This window comes from Protopterus annectens, chromosome 12.part0 (genome assembly GCF_019279795.1).
Source record: "Protopterus annectens isolate FY-2018-M chromosome 12.part0, PAN1.0, whole genome shotgun sequence".
Classification (NCBI taxonomy): Eukaryota; Metazoa; Chordata; order Ceratodontiformes; family Protopteridae; genus Protopterus; species Protopterus annectens.
This window is the reverse complement of record NC_056746.1, coordinates 23,838,648-23,865,561: the sequence shown is the minus strand read 5'-3', so window position 1 is coordinate 23,865,561 and position 26,914 is coordinate 23,838,648. Positions and strand designations below refer to the sequence as shown.

Sequence of the window (26,914 nt, the reverse complement as noted above, 5' to 3'; positions counted from 1 at the left end):
TGTGTGCAATTTCAGCTGAGGTGCAATGAACAATTCAAAATGAATGGACAGTAGAGTGAATCAAGAATGTAGGCTTTCTGTATTATACCCCCAAAGTTTAAACCTGACTTCCCTGCACATTCTGTGTGAATCTTTCATGTTCTCCCACTGTCAATGAGGGTTTACTCGGGGTCCTCTCTCATGCTGAACAACTGGCTGCTCATACCAGTTTACAAAATGCTACTTTTATATTTGCACTTGTGGTCTAGATCATGGATGAAAAAGATGAACAGAACTTCATTTACCCAGAAAACAAATAATAAAAATTATTACAGGAAACAAAAAAACTCTTGATCTGATGCAAAACTCCAAAAGTCTTTGAGTCACAAGGGTGCCAGAAAACATATAAAAGGGAGAATGAATCCAAGTAACAGTATTCTTCTGTCATCAGTTTGTAGTGCTGCAGTTTTCAAAGCTCAGAACTTGCAGTTCGATATATGGTAACTTACAGCAGCTGAGCTGCACACACAAAACATGCTAAAATGTAGTCTATCAATGTACAGAATACAAGATTATGATTCGTCTTACCTTCTCAAAGGCAGCGAGCAGTACATGAGCATGCCCAGGAATCTCTGCATGTAAAATAATACAGACACATGTTGGACACAGCCATTTAATCCTGGGTGGTAAATAATATTTCAAAATAACTAAGCCTATCTGTAAAAAAGACAAAGCCTTAGCTAAATGTCAGCATGCCGTACAAGTTCTATTACTCAATCGCTCATTTACAAATGTTTATAAACAATGCATCCAGCTGTTAGCCAACAGTAAACAACTACTTGGTTTCTAAGATTATGGTTAAAACCTTAATAAACATTAAGAAATTAAGATGTCACCTTAACTTAGACATTACCAGTTTCAAAGTGGATCAGTTCCTCTAATACCCAAACAGCTAGAATATCATGGAAACGATCTCTATGCCAATATAAGCAGACTTATTTATGTTTTATTTGAATCTTGTTATATCTATGACTCGGATATTAACCCTTTTTATGACTAGGACCATGTGTCGCAGACATTTTGAATGACTGCTGCTTGGTGTGGGATGGAGATGTCATCACGTTAGTCTTCTATTACTTACTTGAATAATAATGATGCATCATTTTAACAGATAAACATAGTCTTTTTACTACAGACCTCCTGTGTGTGTTACTAAACTAATTCTTTGTTATCTGACATTTAGCTGTTAGCCTAGAGGGCTTCATCTGTACTTTAAGTGCTAGCCACAAAGTTTGAGAATTCATTTTATGCTCAACTTCTGAGAGACTTGCTTGACTACAACCATCTGCATTAGAAGCTGAAGTTAAGTGCAAACTTGCAGCATTGTATTTTAGTCTTCTGTTAAGCACAAACTTGCAGTTTTAAAAGTACTGTATTTAATTTTTTCTGTTACCCAATTGTTTTCACAGAATAGTGTGCTGTGTCTCTCTCTCTCTGCAGTTAGTTCCCCACCGACCCTCCCTGTTCTTGTCTTGGTGTTAGTGTTGGTGGCTCTGACATTGCCCGCCCGTGCTGTAAGTCTGTATTTGAACACTCCTCCTGGGTCCATCTCATTGCTCAATTAACCGGGTACAGTGAGATCATATCCTGAGTCTAGTGTTCACTCTACTTAATATAGAGTGAAGATTTGAGAAGGCCAACCCACTTAGGTTCTTCCTTCCGTTCTCCTTGCACTTTACTAACAAAAAAAATTGCACTTTAATCATCTGCTTTTACTGTATTTGTGTTTCTTCCTACTTTATTACTAGGGGCATTGACTACAACTCTGATCTGAGATATATAACAATAAGTATCCTTTTCTGTGCATTTAAAGTGTTTTTTTTTATTGTATCTGCTTTATTTTCTGAAAAACATATATAAATATACTTGTTCCCCACCTTTCTAAGCTAGTATTGTCCAGTTTTCAGGCTAGTGCTGAATGCAGGGCTGTGTTACAAATCTCTGTGTTTGCCCATACCTTACTTGGATAGAAGGAAGTTTCTCTGTTCACCTGTGACAGAGGGGAGCTTTGAGCAGCCTATCTGTCAATGGAGGAGTGGTTTCAGCTCACAAATTAGTAGTTTATTGGCCATTTTTTGGCTAATTTCTATCTCTTTCATTTCCCTGTGATACAAAACGCATTTGCCCAGTTTTGTGTGCCCGGGCAGCACCGGTTAATTAGGGTATAACTATTCCCGGCTCCACAAAGTCTCCTCTTCAATTTTTCCCTTCGAACTAGACAAACTTTCAACTTTAGCACTCAAGCCATTCATTTCTCAGCCCAGCACTTGCTCAAAACTCATAGCAAGCACTTATAAACCCTAGCACTAGACCCCCCTATACTGTACAGAAGGACGAGGCTCTCTATTCGACCTTACCAGCCATTAAGTAAAACAGTTCACTGTACCTATCCAAGCATGTCCAAAGGGCAGTTTCAGGTGTACTCTCCAGTCCAACTGGTGAATCTGGGCATTTTGAGGTAATGTTACAACTGCCTCATGTACACAGACACCCCTCTCCTCCTACCACCAAACACTAATACATGCGAGAGATGCAATTATACAGCCAAACTGGAGGCTAAGCTCTCTCAACCCAAGACTGGATCAGACAGTCAAGAGGAGAAAGGAAATACTTGCATCACACCACCAGTCTCACACAGACCCATCAAACCAGCACCGGTAAAAAACACACAAATACGTGAAAACATACTCAAAGGTTCTAAATAAAAATCTGCAAAAGCAACGGAGACCTCCAAAGCAGACATCCCAGCAACCTCCACCCCCAAACACAAACTATGAAAAGTACAGTTGTGTACACCTACCATAAATGTAGATGTTCGAGTGTATTCACTGTTGCAGTCATTACATTTGGGTAATCTGCTGGCAGGTTACCCTCAGTCAGCCTGAATAACAAAGTCTTGGGTCCTGCATCGGTTGCTGTCTCCTTTTCCATGACATCAGGTCATCAGGGGTATAAAACATGCAGCCGACGCCATTTTAATCAGTTTTTCTTGCCCCAGGTGTCAGGTGCCCCCCAAATGGGGAGCAAAAATATATAAATAAACTGTAAATATATAAATGCACCTTAGAAACATAAAATTTACCTTCAACTAAAAGCAAATACACCACAAAGATTTTTGAGTATAGTGAAGGAAAGAAAAGGTAAAGAATGGGGGATGGCGGGTGGGTAACCTGTACGGCAACAGTGAATACACTTGAACATCTACATTTATGGTAAGTGTACACAACTGTACTATGTTCTTCATGTTTCACTATTGCAGTCATTACATTTGGGTAGAATCCCAAAGCTATGGATGGGAGGATGGAACTAAACAGCATTACGAGCAGCTAGAAGGCCCTGCAGGGCTGCAGTGGCAAAGCCTGCCCTGGATTTAGAGAAGAGAAGTAAATGATAATGCTTTGTGAACGTATTAACAGAGCTCCAAGTAGCAGCTCTAGAATGTCTTTGGTTGGCACCCCTCTGAGAAAAACTGCTGAAGTAGAGGCAGCCCTGGTGGAATGGGATCTGATCCCCTTGGGCACAGGTTTACCATGGTGCAAATAGCAGAAACGAATGCAGTGGCTTATCCATTTAGAAACAGTCTGCTTTTATATAGCCTTTCCCTCTGATCCTGCAGCAAATGCTACCAGTAGTTGCTCAGACTTTTTTAGAGCTTTTGTCCTGTTTAAGTAGAATCTTAGTTGTCTGTGTACATCCAATGAATGCAGAATCTGCTCCCCCTTGTTCGGCAGATTTGGGAAAAAAGGTTGGCAAGTGAATGGCCTGGTTAAGAGCCACACTGGATACCACCTTAGGCATAAAAGAAGGATTGGTCCTGAGGGCCACCCTGTCCAGGTAAAATATAATGAAAGGCTCCACTGCCATGAGAGCCTGTAGTTCTGAAACCTTTCTAGCTGAAGTGACTGCCAAAAGAAAAGCTGTCTTCCAAGATAGAAATTTTATATCTGCAGTAGCTGCTGGTTCAAAAGGAGGCAGGGTGATTTGTTCCAGCACAAAACTGAGGTCCCATACAGGAGTTGGCGTTCTTCTGGGAGGCCTTAAATTTTGCCCCCTTTTAGCAGTGGATGAGAAAAGAGGGGAGGCTCTGTGTTGTAATGAGCCGAGATGGCAGAGGCATGGATTTTTACTGAAGAAAAAGATAGGCCCTTGTCAAGCATCTCAGTAAAGTATTGTAAAATCTGAGGAATATTGGGCTTTGCTGTGTCTATTCCTTGTGCTTGGTTCCAAGCACAGAATCTCTTCCATTTATCAGCATAAGATTTTCTAGTACTAGACCTTCTGGCTTCCAAAATGACATCCATCACAGGTTTACTGAGAGATGTGGTTTGAATAATTAGTTGATTAGCCATGCTGCAAGATTCAGAGTTTGCAGCTGAGTGCGCAGAATTTGATAGTTCTGCTGAGACAGTAGATGAGGTGTTTGAGGCAAGTACCACGGAGGAAGGTGTGACATATTCCTTAGAAGCAGGTACCAGTGTTGGCGAGGCCAGTCCAGAGCAATTAGGATCATTTTTGTTTTTTCCTGTCTGAATTTTAGTAAGACCTTGGAGAGTAGAGGCTGAGGGGGAAAGGCATAGATTGATACGTTTTGCCAGCTGAAGGATAGAGCAACAACTTTCCCAGTTGAAGGATAGAGCATCCACTTTCCTTGCTTTTTTGTGATGAGTTCTTGTGCAGAATTTGTCTAACTGATAGTTTTGGGGAGAGGCAAATAGATCTATGTCTGGGCTCCCCCATTTCTGTGTTAACATGCTGAAGATGTGTGGATCCAGTTTCTATTTGTGCGGGTCCATAAGATTTCTGCTTAGGCCGTCTGCCAGAGTATTTTGCTTTCCTGGCAGGAATTGAGCTTGATGTATTTGGTAAGTCAAGGCTGTGTTCCACAATGCCATGGCTAGTCTGCAAAGGGGGTAGGAATGGGTACCCCCCTGCTTGTTTATGTACCACATAACTTTGGTGTTGTCATGTTGTCAGTCTTTATCAGTAGTTGTCCTGGATGAAGTAAGTCCTTGAAGGCTGTCAGAGCATTCTGAACAGCTAGCATTTCTTTCTGGTTGACATGCAGATGCATTTGGTTTGGGCTCCATTTGCCCTGAATGCATCTCCCTGCAAGGTGGGCCCCCCCAAGCATAGTCTGATGCGTCTGTAGTTAGGGTTTGGGTGGCAGGGGGTAGAGTGAATGACAGTCCTTTGTTTGGTGACATGTCCCTTTCCCCCAAAGAAACTCCTGTTGTAGGCAGGGAATGAGAGGAATCATTGTTTCCAGGCTGTGACAATGTAGACTCCATAAACTTTTTAGGTACCATTGAAGTTTCCTCATATGCAATCTTGCATATGGAATTAGTAGAATGCAAGATGCCATGAACCCCAAAGCCTGCAGAATTTGTCTTGCAGATAACTGGGTTTTTGTTGCCATTTGTTTGAAGTATGTTGTCAATTGCATTTGTTTGTCTGGCGTGAGGTAAGCCATCTGGGCAGTTGTATTCAAGCTTGCACCCAGGAATGTAATTATTTGAGAGGGTACCAGTTGTGATTGCTTTTCGTTTACGGTGTACCCTAGGCATGCTAGAAGCCCTTTTACAAATGCCAGATGTTGAAGAAGAGTGTCCTTGACCTCTGCCTGAATGAGACAATCATCCAGATAAGGATACATTTGAATGTTTCTTTGTCTGCAGAATGCAATTACTGGTGCCAGGCACTTTGTAAAGACCCTGGGCACAGTAGATAAGCCAAAGGGCAGTGCAGAGAATTGGTAATGCAAAAAAACTGCTTTGAAGTGGAGGTATCTTCTACAAGATTCCCTTATTGGGATATACACATATGCCTCTTTTAAGTCTAGAGTTACTAACCAAGCATTCTTGCCTAGTATAGGCAGTAGCTGTTGAAAAGTCAGCATTTTGAATTTTGGAATGTCCAGGAATGTGTTCAGAATCAATAAATCCAATATTGAACGCCATGAATTGTCTTTTCTGGGTACCAGGAAAAGTCTTGAATAAAATCCTTGTCCTTTTTCCTTTTTCGGTACCGGTTGAATAGCCCCCAAAAATATAAGGGACATGACTTGTTTCTGGGCTTCTGCCCACTGGTTTTGTGGCAGATCCAGCCATCCGTTTGGAATTGGCAAAGTACGGAAATGAAATCTGTACCCCTGGGATACTATGTTTAATACCCACTTGTCCTGGGTAATTAACTGCCAATTTTGAGCATGAAGTGCTAGTTTTCCCCCCAAGGGGGCTGCCAAAAGATAAGTGCTTGGAGATGGTAGAGGAAAGTCATTGAGACTGCTTACTGTAGGGTTGTGCTTTGTTACCTCCAGATTTGGAGGTGGAGGCACCCCATTGCTTTGACCTGTAAGATCCCTGTGATTGATATCTGGATCCTTTTGAGTGCCTGTGTTTGACCTGAGTGGCTCTGTTGGACACAGGAAAGGACCAATTTTTAGTAGGCCAGTGCCTACTGAACCTGGGTGGCTGCACTTGCAAGAAATCTTTTACAGTTTGCATAGATTTAGCTTTGTCTTCCATTTTCTTTAAAACCTCTTCTGCCTTATTACCAAACAGAGTATCATGCTGCAAAGGAGCATCCAACAATTTAGCCTTAACATGATCAGGCAGATTTTGTTCCTTGAGACAGGCATGCCTTCTTATCACAGATCCAGTAATGGCGGTCCTACAAGAGGCTTCCAAGGAATCAAAACCACATTGCAAAGTATGCTTTCCAACCTGTTCTGCTGAATGCAATAAATCCTGTAACTCTCTATTTTCCACACAAACAGAAATCAACATCATTATATGTTTCAGTAAGCCCATAACATGCTGTTGATAATTAAGCATATGAAACTGGCAGTTTAAAGCCCTGAATGCCACGGTTACAGAAGTATAAACCTTCTTACCCCATCTGTACAGCTCCCTAGAATCTCTATCAGAAGGGGTAGGATTTTTGGCTGTAGAAGCCTTAACACCCTTGGGACCCTGAGAAATAGTCTCAGGGTCAGCAGCAGGATTTTTAAAAATAAATTTGTGGGAGTCAGAAACCCTGTAATATCTGTCTGGCTTACTAGGAGCAGGAGGCAGGGAATCGGGAGCCATGCTTGATTCCGATAACACATCATCAACAATGTCTAATACAGGAGGTATTGCCAAAGGCCATTGCTGAGGAAGAAGGAAATCCCCAAACCTCTTTTTTGATTCAGAGAAGTCCTGACTCTCCCAGTGAAAATGTTCCCTTAAAGTATGCAAAGTCTCTCCAAAGAGTAATCCTCAAGAGGAGAAGCAGATGGGATGGATTCCTCTGCATCAGAATCCTCATAAGGTGGAACAGAGAATTCCTGATCAGAAGAAATGGAAACCTGATCTGAAGATTCATAATCAGTGCCTTGCCCAGGCCTCTTAGCAGGGGGGGGGTTGGGAACCCCTGATCAAGGTAATTAAATCCTCAGCCATTTTGATCATTTGTTTTTTTAGGCATAGGGGCCTGAGCACGTGGCTCATGCGTCAGTTTTTTAGACATAGAAGTTGGTTTTGACCTTGTTTTTGTTGCTGGCGTCGGTTTAATATAAAAATGTTGAGGCCTGAAAACACCCTCAGACGCCGGTGCCTGCTCAGCGGCTCTGGACACATTCAAGGGAGAGACGTCCACGGGGGTTCAATACTTTGCGAATCTCACGGCATACCAGATGGGTCTTGGTAGAGGCCTCCGACTCAAAAGTAGTGGGTATCAGGGGCTGCAAAAGCACCTCACTGAGTACCAGCGAACCGGCGACTGGCTTAGGAGAAGCTACATAGATGGTCTGTCTGTCTTTTTCCTTGCATTTTTTGTGAACTCCAATAGTCGGATTGCTAACTGACAACACTTCAGAGTAGTTAAATCTTGAACCAAAATATTTAGAAGCAAAAATATACCGACACTTAATAGTGCATTGGTTAAATTCCAGCCAACAGCCAGGTTTCATTATGACTTTTAAAAATCAGATACATTTTTTTTCTAATATACTTTCTGATAGTTCTCAATCAACATACTGAAAGGGTAAAAATACTAATCAACATCTAGCAGGATTTAAAAATCCCTTCTACACCCCCCACACACCCCCAACTATATATACTAACTCCAGGATCTTACTACAGTGGGGAAAAGGGCATATACCTTTTACTTGCCTGACAGTACTTTACACAGTGCCATATATACTAAGTGCAGTTCAGTGAAATAAGATTCAGTGAAATGAGTTTTTAGTAATTTGAGTTGTCAGTGAAGTGGTCGGGGTGAAATGAAATTCAGTGAAATGAGATTCAACGTAACAAAGAAGACCCATATATATGTAAATGGCAGGTACTAAATTTAGAAAACAGTTTTAAGTATACTTAATTGTTGTTAGAATATTTTGAGCCTATACAGCGAGACTTGCAACAGGAAGCAGAAAGGCTACAGAGAGAGCTAATGAAAAAATATAGAGAACCGACATACATAAAAAGGCTGGAGGACATGTTTTTGAACACTTTGGACTCTAACAATCCATTAAAATGAGGAAACTGGCCAGAGATTTTAAGGATTTTACGAATGGACAGATATTTGTGACCAAGAAATAGAAAACAAGGAAATGAGAGCAATGCCAGTGAGAATCCTGCCTTGAATACCATCACAGCAGGTTCTGAAATAACTGCCACTGGACAAGTAGGAGAAATACACACTGTGAATAACGGAAAAAACAACTCAAATGGTAACAGCATTAGATGCAAAGCCAAAGGAGAGGCAGGAACAAATATGGCCTGAGTTTACATTACCATCGTTTTTTCCTTGACTATGACTGAATTTTACAGCTCAGCACAGAGAAAGATTAAGATCGGGGAGTCAAGAGGAGGAAACGGCATCTATTAGCCGAATGGAAAACACAACAAGTAAAGAACAAAAGGAAATTTGTACAGGCAACTTACTCCATAACATCTCAAGTAGTGATCTAACGGCCATGCAATTAGCTGCTTTGAACAAAGGTTTAAATTTCATTCCAGCTGCAATGTCAGAACTGAGTGATATGACTTTGAATCTGAGACTTTTTGGAAGGGATATAATGTTGTCTTCTATATACAAGACACAGATGGACCGGTAAACTTATTTAAAAAAACGAATACCTTCCTGCCACAGTTTACACTCACACTAGAGAAATTTGTAAGCATGTGCGAAACAGACGTAGTGGATCTCCTGGCAAGCAATAAATGGAGGTTTTATAATATGACAAGAGCTGAGAGTTTTGCTCTTAAAGAACTACAGATGAATTCCTGCTTAATTATTAAACCTGCAGATAAAGGAGGAGCAGTGGTTGTGATGGATACCATACAATATGTATAAAAATGCAAGATATGTTAGCGGACAGTTCTACTTATGTGTCCATCAGCAAGCTACAGATATTAAACAAATGCCACCACATTCACAATAGACTGACATGTCTGCTAACAAACGATTAATAACCAAGGATATTTTTGATTATTTTCAGATTCAGGAAGCAGTAATACCCACAATCAGTGGACTCCCAAAGATGCACAAGGAACTAAGAGACCCACCACTGAGGCCTACAGTCTCTGGAGCAGGTTGGCTCAGAGAGCCATTGTCAATATTTGTTGAGCACATGCTGAAAGATGTAGTAAGATTAAGTAAAACTGTGATTAGAGACACTGGACATTTTGTGAGTCTCCTATCTGAATATATTAGCCATGGGGCTGGTGGAGATTTCGTATTAGCTACTCTGGATGTGGATTGTCTCTTTACAGCTATACCCAATGAAGAAGGAATATAATTTTTGAGGCACTACCTGCAGAAGTCAACAGATTTTGGCGGCTCTAAAGTAGAATTGATATGCCAACTTACGGAACTGATCCTGAACAATAATGTCTTGACATTTGACAAGAAACTATATTGGTAAAAATGAGGTGTCACCTTGGGGACACCGTACGCAGACAGTTATGCCAATTTAGTTTTGGCAGATTGGGAAAATAGATATGTGTTGAACAATCCCTACAAGAACCATCTTAAATTCTACGTGCGCTTTGTGGATGACATCTCCCTAATCAGAAATGATGACACAGATAACCTACAGGACTTTGTGAGCTATATGGAGAGGACAACCAGGTTTCTGAATTTCAAGCTAAATTTCTCTGCTACTAGCATAAGTTTTTTTGACACTGAGATCTTTAAAGATGGGCACAATAAAGTCAAACACAAGAGTGTTTATGAAAGAAAGCAAGATAAACAATTTACTATGCAGAAATAGCATGCACCCTGCTTATATGTTCACTAATGTTGTTAAAAATCAAGCATACAGGATGTCAAGACTATGCAATAGGGATAACAACTTTGATGGTATGATTAAGAACTTAAAGGAAGAACTACTTGAGAGGGGTTATAAACAGACTGAAACAGATATAGAACTTATGGGTATAAGAACACTTAGAAAAGACAAGAGCACAACGACTCATTAACAAAGGGTCAACCTCTACTGCCATTCCTCAACTCCCTATTTCTGAACAAGAAGTACAACGACAAGGGAGGATGAATCATAGTGGTATGAGAAATCGAATTAAGCTTACATATCCAGGTGATATCAGGCAAATAAATTATGTCATAAGGTCTCATGCAACAGAAGGATATTTAAACACAGGCTGGAGTCTCTTTTATTTGTATCTGATAAAGTTTTATGGTTTAAAACAAAAGCACGTGTATATTCTTTTTGCCAAGGATTAAAGGAAATGTTTTAAGCATTCGTGAAGGCTTCTTCTTCCTGTGGTGTAGACTATAACTTCTCAGTCTGGAAAATATTGATGTTACATCCTTTACTTAAAGACATAGTTGGTCCAGAACCAACTTTTATGTATGGACGCAACAAGAACTTGAAGCAACTATTATTATCTCTCCCTGGATATTTCAGCACCGATTACCCACAGAAAAGATACCTTTCAATGTAAATTATGTACATGCTGCAAGTACATCTCCACTACTAATGAGTTAATACATCTACGAACTGGTAAAATATTTTACTGCAGCAGTTACGCAGACTGTAGAACTAAGCACTTAGTATATGCAGCAGTCTGTGGCTTATGTACATGCTTCTATATTGGTAAAACTGACAGATGCCTTAAGGAACGCTTCTCGAAGCAAGTCAGTGTCATCAAGCTTAAGGATACCAAGATTCCACTTTTTAAGCATGTTAGTGAGGTGGAAGGGCATTATTTCAGATTTATGACTCTGGAGGTGACAAGGATTACTATTACAGGAAGTGACATGACCTTGAAAACTATGAGATGAAATGGACTGCTAAGTTACAAGCGTGTGTTTTTCCAGGCTTGAATGTGAATATTCCATTGAAACCAGCTCTAACAGGGTGGAGATTAACTAATTACATCTGACTGACACCTCCAGGTGCATCAACAGTTAACTCCTACTCACGCCTCTAGGCGTCAAATATTGCTTGTTCATATTTGCACCAATAATTTCAAAACCATGCTATGTACAAGGTTGTAAAATATTTCATCTTAAAGCGTACACAGTGACAAACTCAACTGCATTAATATTTGACCTCTGTCTAATGCAGGTAAAGATATATTAATTGTTGTTTTTATGATATTAATTTATACAGATATATTTTTCACATTTTTCTAAATATCTGAACAGTCACGTAACACAGACAGAACTCCTTAGTCTCATACGAAAGTTCTCTGCTAGATGAATAAAATGCTGCTGTCAGTATGTGTGTAACCTGAGTGGTTGCATAGATATTGTAACTTACTTACAAAATATTACAAACTTAATAGTTACTGTGTTTACTGTGACTTATAAAATTCAGTTTAAGACCTAGAACCTAAAGAATACTACTACTTTAAAAATAGTTTGTGATGAAGGATTTGCCATTTATACTTCTTTCATAACCCCTATGGTTCTAGAGATATGAACATTTGTTTGAAATGTAAAGATATTAACTTGATTCTGTCAAATGGCTTAGGCTCCACCCACTGCAAGTTACAGTGCAAACTTCCTGAGCTCCATTGGAGCGAATGAGTTGGAAGCTCTAAATTGCTAATAAGTAAGCCTTGCCCTGAACTCTAGCAGCTGACTGTTTTTTCAGCATTTATATTGCACTTCTTTTACAACGGTATTATATCTGATGAAGGGTTTGTGTGTTACCCAAAAGTGCTTATCTGATTTTATTTTGTTGTTTTATAGTTTTGTGTCCTTCGGCATGGTGGCAGCACATGTATTTATCTTCTACTTATTGTGCGGTTTCTGGTGCCTGCCTTTGCTTGTTGGTTCCTGCTTACTTCAATACGAAATTTTGTCTATATATATATATATATAAATATATATATATATATATATATATATACACACACACACACACACACACATATATATATATATATATATATATATATATATATATATATATATATATATATATATATATATATAGATATAGATATATATTTATAGATATATACTTATATATATACACACACACATATATATATATATATATATATATATATATATATATATATATTACAGATACAAATACACACGCACACACGTATATATATGTTCGTATAAATATCATTATCTATATATAACTATCTTTATATATATATATACATATATATATATATATATATATATATATATATATATATGTATATATACACACATATATACACCTTCATACATATATGCACTTTTTGATCCCCCCCCTGAATATAGCAAATCTAACAATCTTGGCTAAACATAACAGACAGAAGCTCTGTTTTTGCCACAGCAAAACTTTTCATCATCCTAGTTGGTGTAGTAAGCAACAAGTTGTACCAAGTGCTGATGTTAACTGACACTCTGCTAGACAGAATTAAGAACAACAAATATTGCCCTGCTAGGCCTCTTCCCCAAAGAGCAACAAATTTTAAATGACTCACCGTCCCCTTCATCAACCAGAGCCTGGATCACAAGTGGAAAAATGCCTCTATCCAAGTCGAAATTTAGCTGTGGATAAAAGAAAAGGTAAAAATAAATCTAGTCTGCTTGGAATCTGTTTTGATTAAGACCCCCACAAATACATTAACCAAAGCAGATCCTGTACTGAAAACAAGAAAAAATGGACTGCATTGGATAATAAAAAGGGGAAAATCGGACAAATGTTATAGCATTGCTGCACTCACAACAGGGGAAATAGCATATCTGTCTTCTAAAGTGCATCTATACTTGGGTACTCTTTTTAGGTGCCCTCTAAGTAGTTTGTTCTTTTCTTGATCTCATGCTAACATATTCAGCCTTTACAATAAAAACTCTTCTGCACTAGTATGAAGAAAAATGTCAGCTTCAAAATCCCAAGTCCATGACCCGCGCTAACATGAGGAATAAACAAAGTAAACACCAATATTATTCAGCTCTGTGTAGCAGAAGGTACACACTTCAGATGATCTTCTACAAGATGACTTGCTAGGGTGAATGCTAATACATCTGTTACATCATACTACATGGGGCCTTTAGGAGTTGGGGGCTATACTTGAGCATAAACAATTTCAGAAGGAGCCACAGGGCTTATCTGCATAACTACAGAACAGAAGACTGAACGCGGCAACTCAAAATGTATAAAAAAGCTTTATTCCTTGAGACAAGGTTCCAAGTACAGTAACAGATTAACACATGCACCAAAGGCCAAATTCATGCAGTACAAAATTCCAGCATGGACCTCCACAAACACTGCAATCTTAACAGTCTCCTCTTCAAAGCAGCCACCTCACAGGAGTGGAAAAATGCTGCCAAACTCTGCACATGCCCAACAATCAGACTGATGGGAAACAACTGTTAACTGAAAATTCCATTGTTCTAATGACTTCTCCCGCCAAGCCTGTAGCTGAAAAATTTACTTGGAAAAAGAAACAGGCACCCATAATAAATCCAAACTATAAAATTAATGAGCTAGCTCCCTTAAAATGCCTACATGCATAAAATCAAATCTAGAAGCTCCAAATGAAAAAGAAGCAAATATCTTCAAACAAGATGGACACAGAGGATCACTAAAAAAAACTTCTGACCAACTCAAGGTGGACCAGACTCCTGCAATTCACTATGTGTGGATGTGAACGGATGACACAAATATGTGCTCTGCCCATGACAAAAGAATTCATGAAGCCCAGACAGAAAAAGTACCTCATAAAAATAAAGCTAACCTTCAAGGCCAACAAGTGAGAAGTGGAAACCCTCCTAAACGAACAGCCATACCTTCTCTCTTACTGGGTCAGGCATTCAGATGAATACCTGCACTTTATTGAAGCTTCTCAAAACTTATTAACTTTCTGGACTACAGCCTCACCTTATGATTCAATTAAATGAAATACGTTGTGACATTCCACGTTACATATTTCTCTCTCTCTCTCCCCCCCTCTCTCTCTGTTGACAAAAAACACACAGAGAAGGAAAATACTAAGTAGGTCAGTAAGTGCTTTCACATGGATCCACCATGCTTCCTGAGACTGTCATAACATCACCCACATTAATCACCTATTTAAAGTAAAGACCTACTACAGGTTCTAGTAGTTATTAAATCAATTGTCTTAGCAACCACTTCCATCAATTAATATCCACACCCTTCACTTACAACCTAGGTAAAAAACTAAATACATAAAGCTAAAAGAATCTTAAAATAACTATATAAACAAACTATAAAACACTTGTTTTTTATATATATATATATATATATATATATATATATATATATATATATATATATATATATATATATATATATATATATATATCTTGTTCATACTATTATAAATATATAATCTATATTAAAACATAAATACTGAATGCACAAAAAATATATAATAATGTATACATATGATATGTGAGTATTCAACAAATAATGTTTCAACTTTCTATCTTTAAGAAAAGGTTTCAAACTGATAGAATCATTTAACCCAAAACTTTTATCGGCATGTAGCCGTATGATCCATTTTTGTTCAGCTTTTTCAGTGGTATTCGTAATGTCTCTCATCCTTGTATCTGGATGTATAATCTGCTTCACAGTAAACCGAAACGTGTGTTTCTTTCCTGCCTGTATGGTGTGTTTGGCTAGTGCACTTCTTGTATCTTCTATTTGTGTATAGTACAAGTTCTCCCTGATTCTATCTTTTAGCTCCCGATTTGTTTTACCTACATAAAACTTGGGGCATTGCGTGCAATGGGCCAAATAAACAACATTACTTGTACTGCAATTGGCAGAACAAGAAAACTTAAATTCTCTTAATGTCTCAGGATGGACAAAAACTTGGTTTGCATGTATATAACTGCAATAATTACACCAATTGCAACTATATGTGCCTGTTCTACTCTGCCTAACATCTTTCATTGATGTCCCTGTTTTATCACGGCGTCTCTTAAGCGATTGCATATTCTTTATGTAACTGTTGGTTTGTCACCTACCATATCCTTCACCTTCTCATTGATAGTCAAAATATGCCAGTTCCTATACAGGATGTCCACGATTGCTTTGTTATCTGAGGTGTACGGAATACATGCAAACCAAGTTTTTGTCCATCCTGAGATGTACACACAATGCCCCAAGTTTTGTGTAGGTAAAACAAATCGGCAGCTAAAAGATAGAATCAGGGAGAACTTGTACTATACATGAATAGAAGATAACAAGAAGTGCACTAGCCAAGCATACCATACAGGCAGGAAAGAAAAAAGAATTTATGTCTTACCATAACTTTCCATCTGAGTTGTTGATCTTCTTCCAGTCATCACTGATAGGTTCGGTTTCGAGCCCTCGGAACAGAGTCGGCCTTATACCAAGCTTTGTGTGCACCAAAAAAACTCTCGAACTAAGCTGCTACCCACAATGCCCTTCACTCAGTTACCTCAGATCAAGTTTGCATGCAACATATAGAAGAAACAGAAAGTCAGAGGCCATCTTTGTGCAGAAACCCTGAACACCACAAGACCCAGAAGATCCGCCAGGAGCCTTTGGTGGGGGCCGGTGGAAGGGTGTGATTACTGGAAGATCAACAACTCAGATGGAATGTTATAGTAAGACAACTTCTTTATCTGAAGTTGTTAATCTTTTTCCTATTCATCACTGATGAGACAGAATACCATGCAACTTGGAGAACCTGGGTGGCCGTTATGGAAGAGCATTCCTGAGCATCATTGAGCCAAAGACCGCTCTTCCCCTGGAGATCAGATCCAATTTGTAATGCTTGATGAAGGTATGGGGATTAGCCCAAATGGCTGCTGCACAGATGTCATCCATGGAGGCTCTAGAGTGGAAGGCAACAGATGCTGCAATAGCCCTAGTTGAGTGAGCTTTGATTTGAGCTTAGATTCATTCGTAAGCGAATATGAGAAGGCAATGCAATCCCGGAGCCATTTTGACAAGGTAACTTTAGATACTGCACACCCCATTCTAGGACCAGAAAAGGAAATGAAAAGTTGGTCCGACTTGCAAAAAGACTTTGTTCTGTCCAGGTAAAAACACAGTTGTCTATGAACATCCAATGAATGCAGACAGTATTTTCCCTTGTTTGAATAATTTGGAAAGAATACATGGAACTCAATGGACTGGTTAATAGAAAAGTCAGAAACCACCTTGGGATGAAAGGATAGATTAGTACGAAGTGATACTCTGTCCTTATGGAAGGTCAGATAGGGACTTGATGCATAAGGCTTGCAATTCAAATATTCATCAGGCTGAAGTGACCGCCACCAAAAACAAAGATTTCCATGACAGGAATTTTAGATCACATGTTGCAGCAGGTTCAAAAGGATATATATAGAGAGAGAGAGAGACTGGAGAACCCGGAAGAGATTTCATGCCTCCACCAGTTGTCTAATAGGAGGTCTGCTGTGGAAAATTCCCTTGAGGAAGGTCTTGCAAAGTCAGGTGGAAATAAGCGGGACTACATCTGAACCATTATGGAAGTTGGAAATAGCTGCTAAACGGACACGAATGGTGTCAGCTGAATGCACCATTGTCAAACAACTCAGAGAGGTAATGAAGAATAGAAGCTACAGGAGTTGAAAACGGATTTAGCATCAGATTATGTGACCAGATAGAATCTTTTTCATTTGTCCCTGTAAAGTTTTCTGGTGGATGGTTTATGGGAGACCAGGATAATATTACTGACAGATGAGGAGAGGATTTCCTGCCTGGCTACTAACAGAAGTGGAGAAGCCAAGCTGTCAGCTTGAGAGTGGAAAGATTCGGTGGAGTCAGCTTTTGTGGGTGAGATATGAGGTCCTGACATGGGTCCAGGATCCTAGGAGGTTATAACAGGTAAGGTCGGAGGAAGGGAAACCACACTTGACAAGGCCAGAACAGGGGCAATGAGGATCACTTTGCTTCTCAACCGAATAGCTTTCCTTAAAAAAAGAGGGATCAGAGGTATCGGAGGATAAGCATAAAGAAGACCCTCGGGCCAATCGTGAGTCAAACATCTCTCGGTGACTCCCCGTGAGGGGAAAGAGGGCAAAGTAGCTGCTGCATTTTGTGTTTGAGGTGGAGGCGAAATGGCCACAGCATGGCTGGCCCCAACGGCTGAAGATTTCTGCCATCACACTTGGATTGAGAGAGCACTCGTGAGGACGGAGGATGCATCTGCTCAGCTTGTCCACAAACACATTGGAGCTCCCTGGGATATGCGTTGTGTTCAGAAAGTGGTTGGAAGCTATCGCCCAATGCCAGATTCTCATAGCTTCGCAACACAGGGGGTAGGATTTGGTCCCTCTCTGTTTAAGTACCAGATGACAGACATGCCGTCTGACTGGATAGCACTCGTTCCTGATGGAAGGAGTGGATGGAATGCTTGCAACGCCAATAGCACCGCTCTTAACTCCAGCACATTGATATGCAAGTTTACCTCTATGCTAGACCATGTGCCTTGGACTGACTTTCCCTGGAAGTTGCCACCCCCACCCAATCAGAGAAGTATCCGTGGTCACCGTGGCACTGGGTTGGGGAGCCTGAAAGGGGCGACACCAAAGATTTTCATCTGTGTTCATCCACCAGAGGAGATCTTGTTTGTAGACGTTGGTGATGAGAATCTGTGAGCTCAGGGGATGAAGACTGGATATCAACTGGGACAGAAGGAGCCATCGTATCAGTCTCATATGTAATCCGACTAGGGGAACAATTGGAATGGCTGCCGCCATAGACCCCAGAGCCTGAAGAACTTCCCTCGCAGACACCTTCCTTTGACAGAGTATCACTTGAACTTGTGCCCTTATTCCTACAGAAACAGATGCTTGGTGTCTGAGCCATGGGCTCAAGCTCAATGCCAAAAAATGTATAGTTATCCCCTTTGGGGAAAAAACATGTACCCGTGAATTACCACATAGGTGGCAGTACATTAAACACCGAAAGTGTGATAAGAGACTTAGGGACACAGGTGGGCACTGGTCTCACCTTCGATAACCACATCGCCACAACAGTCAGGAAATCCTTCTATGTGGCACACCTTATCACGAAGGGCTTTTCATCCAGATAAAAGGAGGTCATTGTCCCACTGTACTCATCCCTCATTAGACCCATTATAGAATACAACGCTCCATTTGGTATGTACCTCTCAAGACATCTGCAACAACTGGAAAGGCTGTAGAAATACCTTACTAAAAGAATCACAGGCCTAAAGCAGATGCCCTACGCTGACAGCCTTAAAAAACTCCAGTTATACTCTGTCGCATATCATCTACTCAGAGGCGATCTCTGCTTAACATACAAGGCCATGTCAAACCCAGAGCTGTTGGACATGCTACACTTAAAGAAATCCCAATCCCTCAGAGCCACACGCTCCAGGGATCTAAACCTTGTCATCACAATAAACAAAACATGCTGGATAGGGATAGGTTCCTGACCCAGAGACTCCCCAGACTCTCGAATAGACTGCCCATACATGTCAAGCAGAGTGCCTCTATGGCCCTCTTCAAAAGGAACCTTGATGACTGGATGGGAGAAAGGAAATTCACCCCGGGGATCACGTCAGTTGCCCTGCTAGACAGGGGTCCAGGGAAGTAAACAGTGTGGGAAGAAATAGCCAGGGAATTGTTATGGCTAGGCTTGTATAGGCCCTAGGGTTGATAGCCTAGTACCAACCTATAATCTCTGAAGCCTGTGAGGGGGAAGAGAGACCAGACTTGTTTGAGTGTTGAATACTGCCTCTATAAATTCCAATTGTTGTGAGGGCTGAAGGTTGGATTTTTCCCAGTGAACGGTGATGCCCAGCGACTGTGCTAGTACTAAATTGTAGTGGAGGGCCTTGACCAGGAGGTACTTTGTGGGGGCGGAGAGGAGCCAATCATCCAAATACGGAAACACCTGGAATCCCTGAAGTCTCAGATGAGCTGTGACCACTGCTAGGCACTTCATGAACACTTTGGGTGCCGTCAAGAGATCGAATGTCAGGGATCTGAATTGGTAATGATTGGCTCCCAGCCAGAAGCGAAGGAGACTCCTGGAGCGTTTGTCCATTTTAATGTGGTAATACACATCCTGGAGTTCTATCGAGCACATCCACACACCCTCCCGAACAAAAGGGAGGATGGATTGAATCGTGACCATGTGGAACTTGGTTTGAACCACTGATTTGTTTAGCTGGCTGAGATCCAAAATGGGCCTCCAGTCCTCGGTCTTTTTTGGCACTAAAAAGAATCTAGAGTAAAACCCGGATCTGCACTGGTCTGGGGGGACCTGTTGGATGACTCGTTTTTGACGCAGCTTTCTTACTTCGGAAGTTACCTCCTCCCTTTGACTGGGTGGAACGTTGGGAAGGGATTTCTTAGGTCTTGGGTAAGAGATTAGGGGATGTGATAGCCTCTGGAAATTATTCTCTGCACCCAGTGATCGTTTGTAATAGAGAGCCAGGCAGCTAGGTGCAGAGAGAAATGAGCCCCGACTGCTTCCAGAGGAAAGCAATAGGGCAGCGTTTCAGGAGCACTGATATGGACTTCCCGAGAAAGAATCTCTGGAGTCCTGATTTCGGGAACCCCTTCTGCCCTGAAAGGTGTGTCTTTCATTATTGGAACCCCCTCTGCCTCTGGGGGAGCCCTCATCACGTGCCTCACGGAAAGGACCTTGAGACTTTTTGTGCCTCATCTTTCCACCCCTCTGGTTCCTGCAAAAGGAGCTCCGAGGTTTGGAAAAACGTAGACCCACGGCAGACAAGGTCTTCCCATCCTGCTCGCACCTGGCTAATGCGTCCTTGACCTTAGAACCAAACAGAGCTGATGGTTCGATAGGGGCATTTAAAAAGGAAGACTTGGAGTCCACGAGTTCACAAATGCGCATCCAGGCATGGCATCTCATAACTACGCCTGCACCCGCATCTCTAGCCGCCCCTTCGGTTGCATGGGACAGCAACCTCATGGACGAGTTGGTTACTGACTCAAGGGTGGCAAGTTGGGAAGCAACTTTATCACGTGCCCAGTCTGAAACTTGACCCGCGAGGGTTCGAGAGAGCTCGGTGATGAAATCTCTCTGGAGCCTCGTAAAATGTGCCAAAAAGTTCAGAGACCTTACAGCAAAAGTCGCTTAAGCAAACACTCGCTACTCTAACCTGTCCACCGTCCGGGACTCACTGTTGGGCGGGTGGACACCAGGACTTTCCACCGCAAGGTCCTTTTTCATGGCCGCCGCCACCACCATAGCGTTTACTGGCAAACCTCTAGACCAATGGGGTTGATACTTTGGAGGGGGGGGGGGCATCTTAGCGGATCTTCTGGGAATGGCCTCAACGGTATATGGATTCTTCCATGCCTGCGGGGAGGGGGTGGGGGTCACCCAAGAAGTGGAGGGCCGAGAGCAGAAGGCTTGCAGGAATACGGACTCCTCCGAGGAAGGGTTGGCGGGGTTCCAGTCACCCCTCTGCTTCAAAATTTCCAGCATGTCTCCAATGAAGCATCATCAGGGGGTGACCCTTCCCCATCATCATAGTCTGCATCTTCCGTGAGGGACTCCTCTAGGGAGTCCATGTGTTGACTCTTACACACCCGTTTCCGAGGTGGTTCTTCAGTGGGAGCATCCGAAGAAGACTCACAAAGGGAAATACCCTGTACAGGGGATCTCCTGGGTCTTGCGCTTTCGAAGTCCTGGGGGGATGATAGCTGCAGCTCAGAGGGAACGGGCGGTATGTTCGACATAGGAGGATTGCTCGAAGTAAGTACCCTCTCCATCACCCAGAAAGCAGGCCCGCCTGAAAAGGAATGGGAGCCCGGAACCCAAGAAGAAAATTTTGGAACTGGGGTCACACCCCGCTCCACGCGGTCTGCTCCCGGGGACAGAGCCTCAAGCAAAACCGGGGTGGGAGTCACCCTCGGACCAGAAGATGGAACTGGTGACACAACCAGAACTGTGGATGGAACTGTCTGTTCCATCCCCCCAAGCATGAGATTGAGGAAGGGTGGGTTCCGACGGAACCAACACCCAAAGGGGCCTAGGAGCCTCAGACACAGTCACTGTCGGCACCGAGGTAAAAGGTCCTCTTGTAGATGTTGGAAATATGAGCCTCGGAACAGAGGGGTCCAAGGGAGGAGAATACATGGGGATCGCCGGGACAATGGACCCAAAACCAGGAGTGGGATGGGGTCTAGGAAAATTTGTAAGTCCCCTAGCGGTCAGCAGCTGATCAAAGAAGTGCTCCACATCCACTTCAGATAGGCTCCTGGTGGACCTTACCGATGCCACTGAGGGGTAATCGGGCCAGTCCAAAAAGGGGCTGAAAGCTTGTCCGGCAAATGGGTCCACAGATGGGGAGTACTGGGTCTGTGATGCACTGAAAAACTGCACCGAGGATTCCAGTTTAGAAATCGGCAGCAGGGGAATAATCGGAGCTGGGAATGGGCAAGGAGCCGAAGTCACAACTGGAGTTGAGGTAAATAGCAGCTCCAGAGATGTTGTCGGAACTGACGGTACCGAGGTAGAGGCAGGCAAACTGGTCGGAACTGAAGATGCAGTGGGAGCCATAGTCGTCGGTGCCGAGACCGGCGCCGACAAGGCGATCATAGCAACTTCTGTATGTACCACTGGAGCCAAACTTGGAGCCGAGGTGGTCGGAACTGAGGAGGCGATTCAATGCTCAGAAGTTGTCTTATGGGCCTTGTGCTTAGGAGGCTTGCCCCTATCACTGGCCGGTGAAGAGGGGTCCGAACGAGGACATTTTTTTGTCCAAAGAAGGAGGGGTTGAGACCTCCGAAGCAGAAATGGCCTCCGAAAAAGGAGAAGAAAGCAGGCCCTTGAGGATCCACTTATTTTGTCTTTCATTCAGCGTCCGCTGACTGAAACTGGCGCAAATATCACAAGGAGGTTTCGCTGATAAGTGCGGAACCCCCAAACAATACAAACATTCCTCATGCAGGTAGTTTGCCACTACAAGAAGAGCAGTGTTTAAAACCTGTAGTCCCTTTCTTTTCAGACATAACAATAGAAAAAAATACACACAAGTCTAAACTAGAAGGAAAGTTAGAGAGAGAGAGGGAAATATCAACAATGGTACTGGAAATACCACATGGGTAAAGAGGGCAAATACAAACAATGGTACGGGAAAAAAGAGATACCTATGGGAAGAGCTGAGTGAGTAATTAGTGGAAAATAATAATCTGACAAGAAAGAACTCACAAATACTTATAAAAATTTGAAAAATATATCATTTAGCTGGAGAGCTCGGTGAAACGCTGCTATATGGCTGCGCAGCAAATGAGATCTGAGGTAACTGAGTGAAGGGCATTGTGGGAAGCAGCTTAGCTCGAGAGTTTTTGGTGCACACAAGCTTGGTATAAGGCCAACTCGGTTCCAAGGGCTTGGAACCGAACCCATCAGTGATGAATAGGAAGAAGATTAACAACTTCAGATCAAAAGTTTCAGTTTACTATCAAGCAGATTATACATCCAGATACAAGGATGAGCGACATTAAGAATACCACTGAAAAAGCTGAACAAAAATGGATCATACGGCTACAAGCCGATAAAAGTTTTGGGTTAAATGATTCCATCACTTTGAAACCTTTTCTTAAAGATAGGAAGTTGAAACATTATTTGTTGAATATTCACATATATGCATACATTATTATATTTTTTTTGTACATTCAGTATTTATGTTTTAATATATATTATATATTTATAATAGTATGAACAGTATATATATATATATATATATATATATATATATATATATATATATATATATATATATATATAAAGAAGTTATGTACCTACCATAACGTTCCATGTTAGTTGTCTTCATCTCGCCTTCCTTCTTGCTGTTTGGGTTTGGAGCCGATCCTCGGTTCCAAATCGGCCATCTTCTATAGCTCGAGAGCTGTTTACTGGATCGAGGCTACCCCTTATCCCAGAATGCCCAGCATCAGCTACCCAGACCTTGTTTGTGACAGCGCACACTAGACATAAGTAGAATAACCAGTTAACTAAAAATTGGTTGTCCAATACACCTAAACAGGGAAAGAGTCATAAATTACCTGGCATGTGAAGTAATAAAAGACACTCAGCCAGTGAAAACAAAACGAACTCCTCTCAATTATCTAGTAAGGGGGAAGGAGGGAGGGACGCAAGAAGGAAGGCGAGATGAAGACAACTAACATGGAACGTTATGGTAGGTACATAATTTCTTTATGTTAAGTTGTCCATCTCACCTTCGTTCTTGCTGTTTGGGATAGCGTCCCTAGCACCTAAAATCCCAGGTGGCTCATTGGAACAGAATCTTCAGAACAGCAGAACCAAAGGAAGCTCTGCTCTGGGAGACCATATCCACCTTGTAATGAGAGATAAAAGTATGAGGGTTTGCCCAAGTGGCAGCTGCACAGATTGAGTCTATGGGCAACCTAGACCGAAAGGCTACAGAGGTGGCTAATGCTCTAGTAGAATGACCTTTTGGTTTAGCTGGTAGCTCTTTATTTCGTAACTGATAAATAAAGGCAATAGTATCAGATAACCATCTGGATAAGGTCACCTTAGAAAAGTACAGATTTGTACCTACCATAAATGTAGATGTTCGAGTGTTCACACTGCTGCAGTATTCACACTTGGGTTATCCTGCCGTCAGGCGGTCCCGCAGTCGGCCAGAGTTCCAAAGTCTTGGTCCGGCATCAGTTGCTGTCACGTCTTCCCTGACGTCAGTGCACCAGGAGTATATAATATGCATCCGATGCTATTTTCTTCAGTTTTTCTTGCCCCAGATGTCTGGTGCCCCCAAGTAGGTAGGCAATACATATTGCTAATCAGAAATATACATATAAAATAAAAACAATACCTTCAGTTACCAGCAAATACACCCCAAAGGTTGTATAGGACAGAAAGGTATAGATAAGTCCAGCTAGTTCAGAGGGGATGGAGGGAGGGTAACCTGGACTGCAGCAGTGTGAACACTCGAACATCTACATTTATGGTAGGTACAAAACTGTACTATGTTCATCGTGTTACACTGCTGCAGTCATCACACTTGGGTTGAATCCCAAAGCTAAGGTTGGGTGGCTGGTCTATAAAGAGTTAGGATTGGCTATGAGGCCCTGCAGAACTGCAGTGGCAAATCCTGCTCTGTATTTAGAGTAAAGAGGCAGGTGGTAATGCTTGGTGAAGGTGTGCACTGAACTCCAAGTTGCAGCCTCCCAAAATTTCCTTGGTAGGTACTCCTCTGAGAAAGGCTGCTGAAGTGGCTGTTGCCCTGGTGGAATGAGGCCTAATGTTATTAGGGACTGGTTTTCCATGCTGTGTGTAGCAGTACCAAATACAGTGTCTTATCCATTTGGATATAGTCTGCTTTGTGATAGTCTTGTCCTGTGATCTTGCAGCATATGCTACAAACGGATGTTCAGTTTTCCTGAAAGATTTTGTTTTGTCCAAGTAGAAGCGTAGCTGTCTGTGTATGTCCAAAGAATGCAGAAGTTTCTCCCCTTTATTTTGGGGGTTTGGATAAAAAGTTCGCAAATGGATGGTTTGATTAAGAGCCACACTAGATACCACCTTTGGCATGAAGGTAGGGTTTGTCCTGAAAGATACCCTGTCCTGATGAAAAATTATAAAAGGTTCCACTGCCATTAATGCCTGTAGCTCTGAGACTCTTCGTGCTGAAGTTACTGCCAGGAGCAGAGCTGTTTTCCATGATAAAAATTTTAGATCCGCTGTATTGGCTGGCTCAAAAGGTGGTAGGGTCAGTTTTTCCAAAACGAAATTGAGGTCCCAAGTTGGTGTTGGTGCTCTCTGGGGCGGTCTTATGTTTTTAGCCCCTCTGAGATACTGCTTTAGCAAGGGATGAGAGAATAAAGGAGGATCCGTGTTGTAATGTGCAGAAATGGCAGAGGCGTGGATCTTAATTGATGAAAATGATAGGCCTCTGTCCAGCATCTCAGTTAAGTATTGTAAAATCTGAGGAATGTTTGGAACAAGAGGGTCAAGGCTGTGAGCCTGGTTCCAGGCGCAGAATCTATTCCATTTTTCTGACTAAGCTTTCCTGGTGCTAGGCCTCCTGGCCTCCAAAATGACATCCATAACAGCTTTAGAGAGAGGTGTTGCCTGTTTGACTAAAATATCTGCCATGCAGCCAGGTTTAGGGTTTTGAGCTGACCATGCAGGATTCTGATTGTTTTGTTGAGTCAGAAGGTGTGGAATTTGGGGCAAAATACATTGTGGGCCCTGAGCCAAGTTCCTTAAGATAGGGTACCAGTGCTGGCGTGGCCAGTCTGGAGCAATCAGGATCATCTGTGTTTTTTCTTGTCTGGCTTTTAGTAGTACCTTTGAAAGGAGAGGCAGTTGTGGGAAGGCATAGAATTTTAGGTTTTTCCAGCTGAACAGAAGAGCATCCACTTTCCATGCTTGTTTGCGATAAGCCCTTGTGCAGAATTTTTGTAGTTGGCAATTCAGTGGGGAGGCAAAAAGATCCATGTCTGGGGGCATCCCTATTTCTGTGTTATCATGCTGAAGATTTGTGGATTCAATTTCCATTCGTGAGGGTCCATGATATTTCTGCTTAGGTCGTCTGCCAGAGTATTTTTCTTTCCTAGCAGGAATTGTGCTTGCAGGTGAACTTGGTACGTTAGAGCTGTGTTCCACAAGATCATGGCTTGCCTGCATAGGGGATAAGAATGAGTGTCCCTTTGCTTGTTTATGTACCACATTACTGTGGTGTTGTCTGTCTTTAGTAATAGTTGTCCTGGATGTAGAAGGTCATTGAAAGCTGTTAGGGCATTTTGAACAGCCAACATCTCTTTTTGATTGATGTGAAGATGCATCTGGTCTGGTCCACCTGCCCAGAATGCATTTTCCTGCCATGTGTGCTCCCCAGGCGTAATCCAAAGCAGAGTTTGCCTGGCTGCGGGTTTGGTAAAAGGCTGACCCTTGTTTAGGTGACATGCCTGTGCCCACCACCGAAACTCCTGTTGTAGGCAGGGAATCATTGGAATTACTGCTTCTAAGCTGTGAGTGTGTTGAGTCCAAACACTTTTTAGGTACCATTGTAATTTCCTCATATGCAGTCTGGCATATGGTATTAGTATGCAGGATGACATGAATCCCAGGGCCTGCAGAAATTTTCTTGCAGGGAGATGGGAATTTTTTGCCAGTAATTGAAAATATTGAGTTAATAGAACTTATTTGTCTGGCGTGAGGTAAGCCATCTGGGCCATTGTATTTAAGCTGGCACCCAGGAATGTAATCTGTTGTGAGGGCACTAGTTTTGACTTCTTTTCGTTTACTGTGCTCCCTAGAGAAATTAGCAACTTTTTCACAAACGCCAGATGCTGTAGAAGAATGTTCTTTCTCTGCTTGAATGAGGCAGTCGTCCAGGTATGGATATATTTGAATTCCTTTTTGTCTGCAAAATGCAATTACTGGTGCCAGGCACTTTGT

At 41.9% G+C, this 26,914-nt stretch overlaps 1 protein-coding gene across 2 annotated transcripts in view; it reads right to left on the bottom strand.

The window, feature by feature from the left end:
• MGRN1 (mahogunin ring finger 1) overlaps positions 1-26,914 on the bottom strand; it is a 578,779-nt gene that overhangs the window by 285,908 nt on the left and 265,957 nt on the right. For both annotated transcript variants that reach the window (XM_044089070.1, XM_044089069.1), the window contains exons 6-7: positions 12,981-13,047; positions 568-611 (exon numbers count right to left, since the gene is read on the bottom strand). In XM_044089070.1, coding sequence (XP_043945005.1) covers positions 568-611; positions 12,981-13,047 — 111 coding nt within the window. The remainder of the gene's footprint in view (positions 1-567; positions 612-12,980; positions 13,048-26,914) is intronic.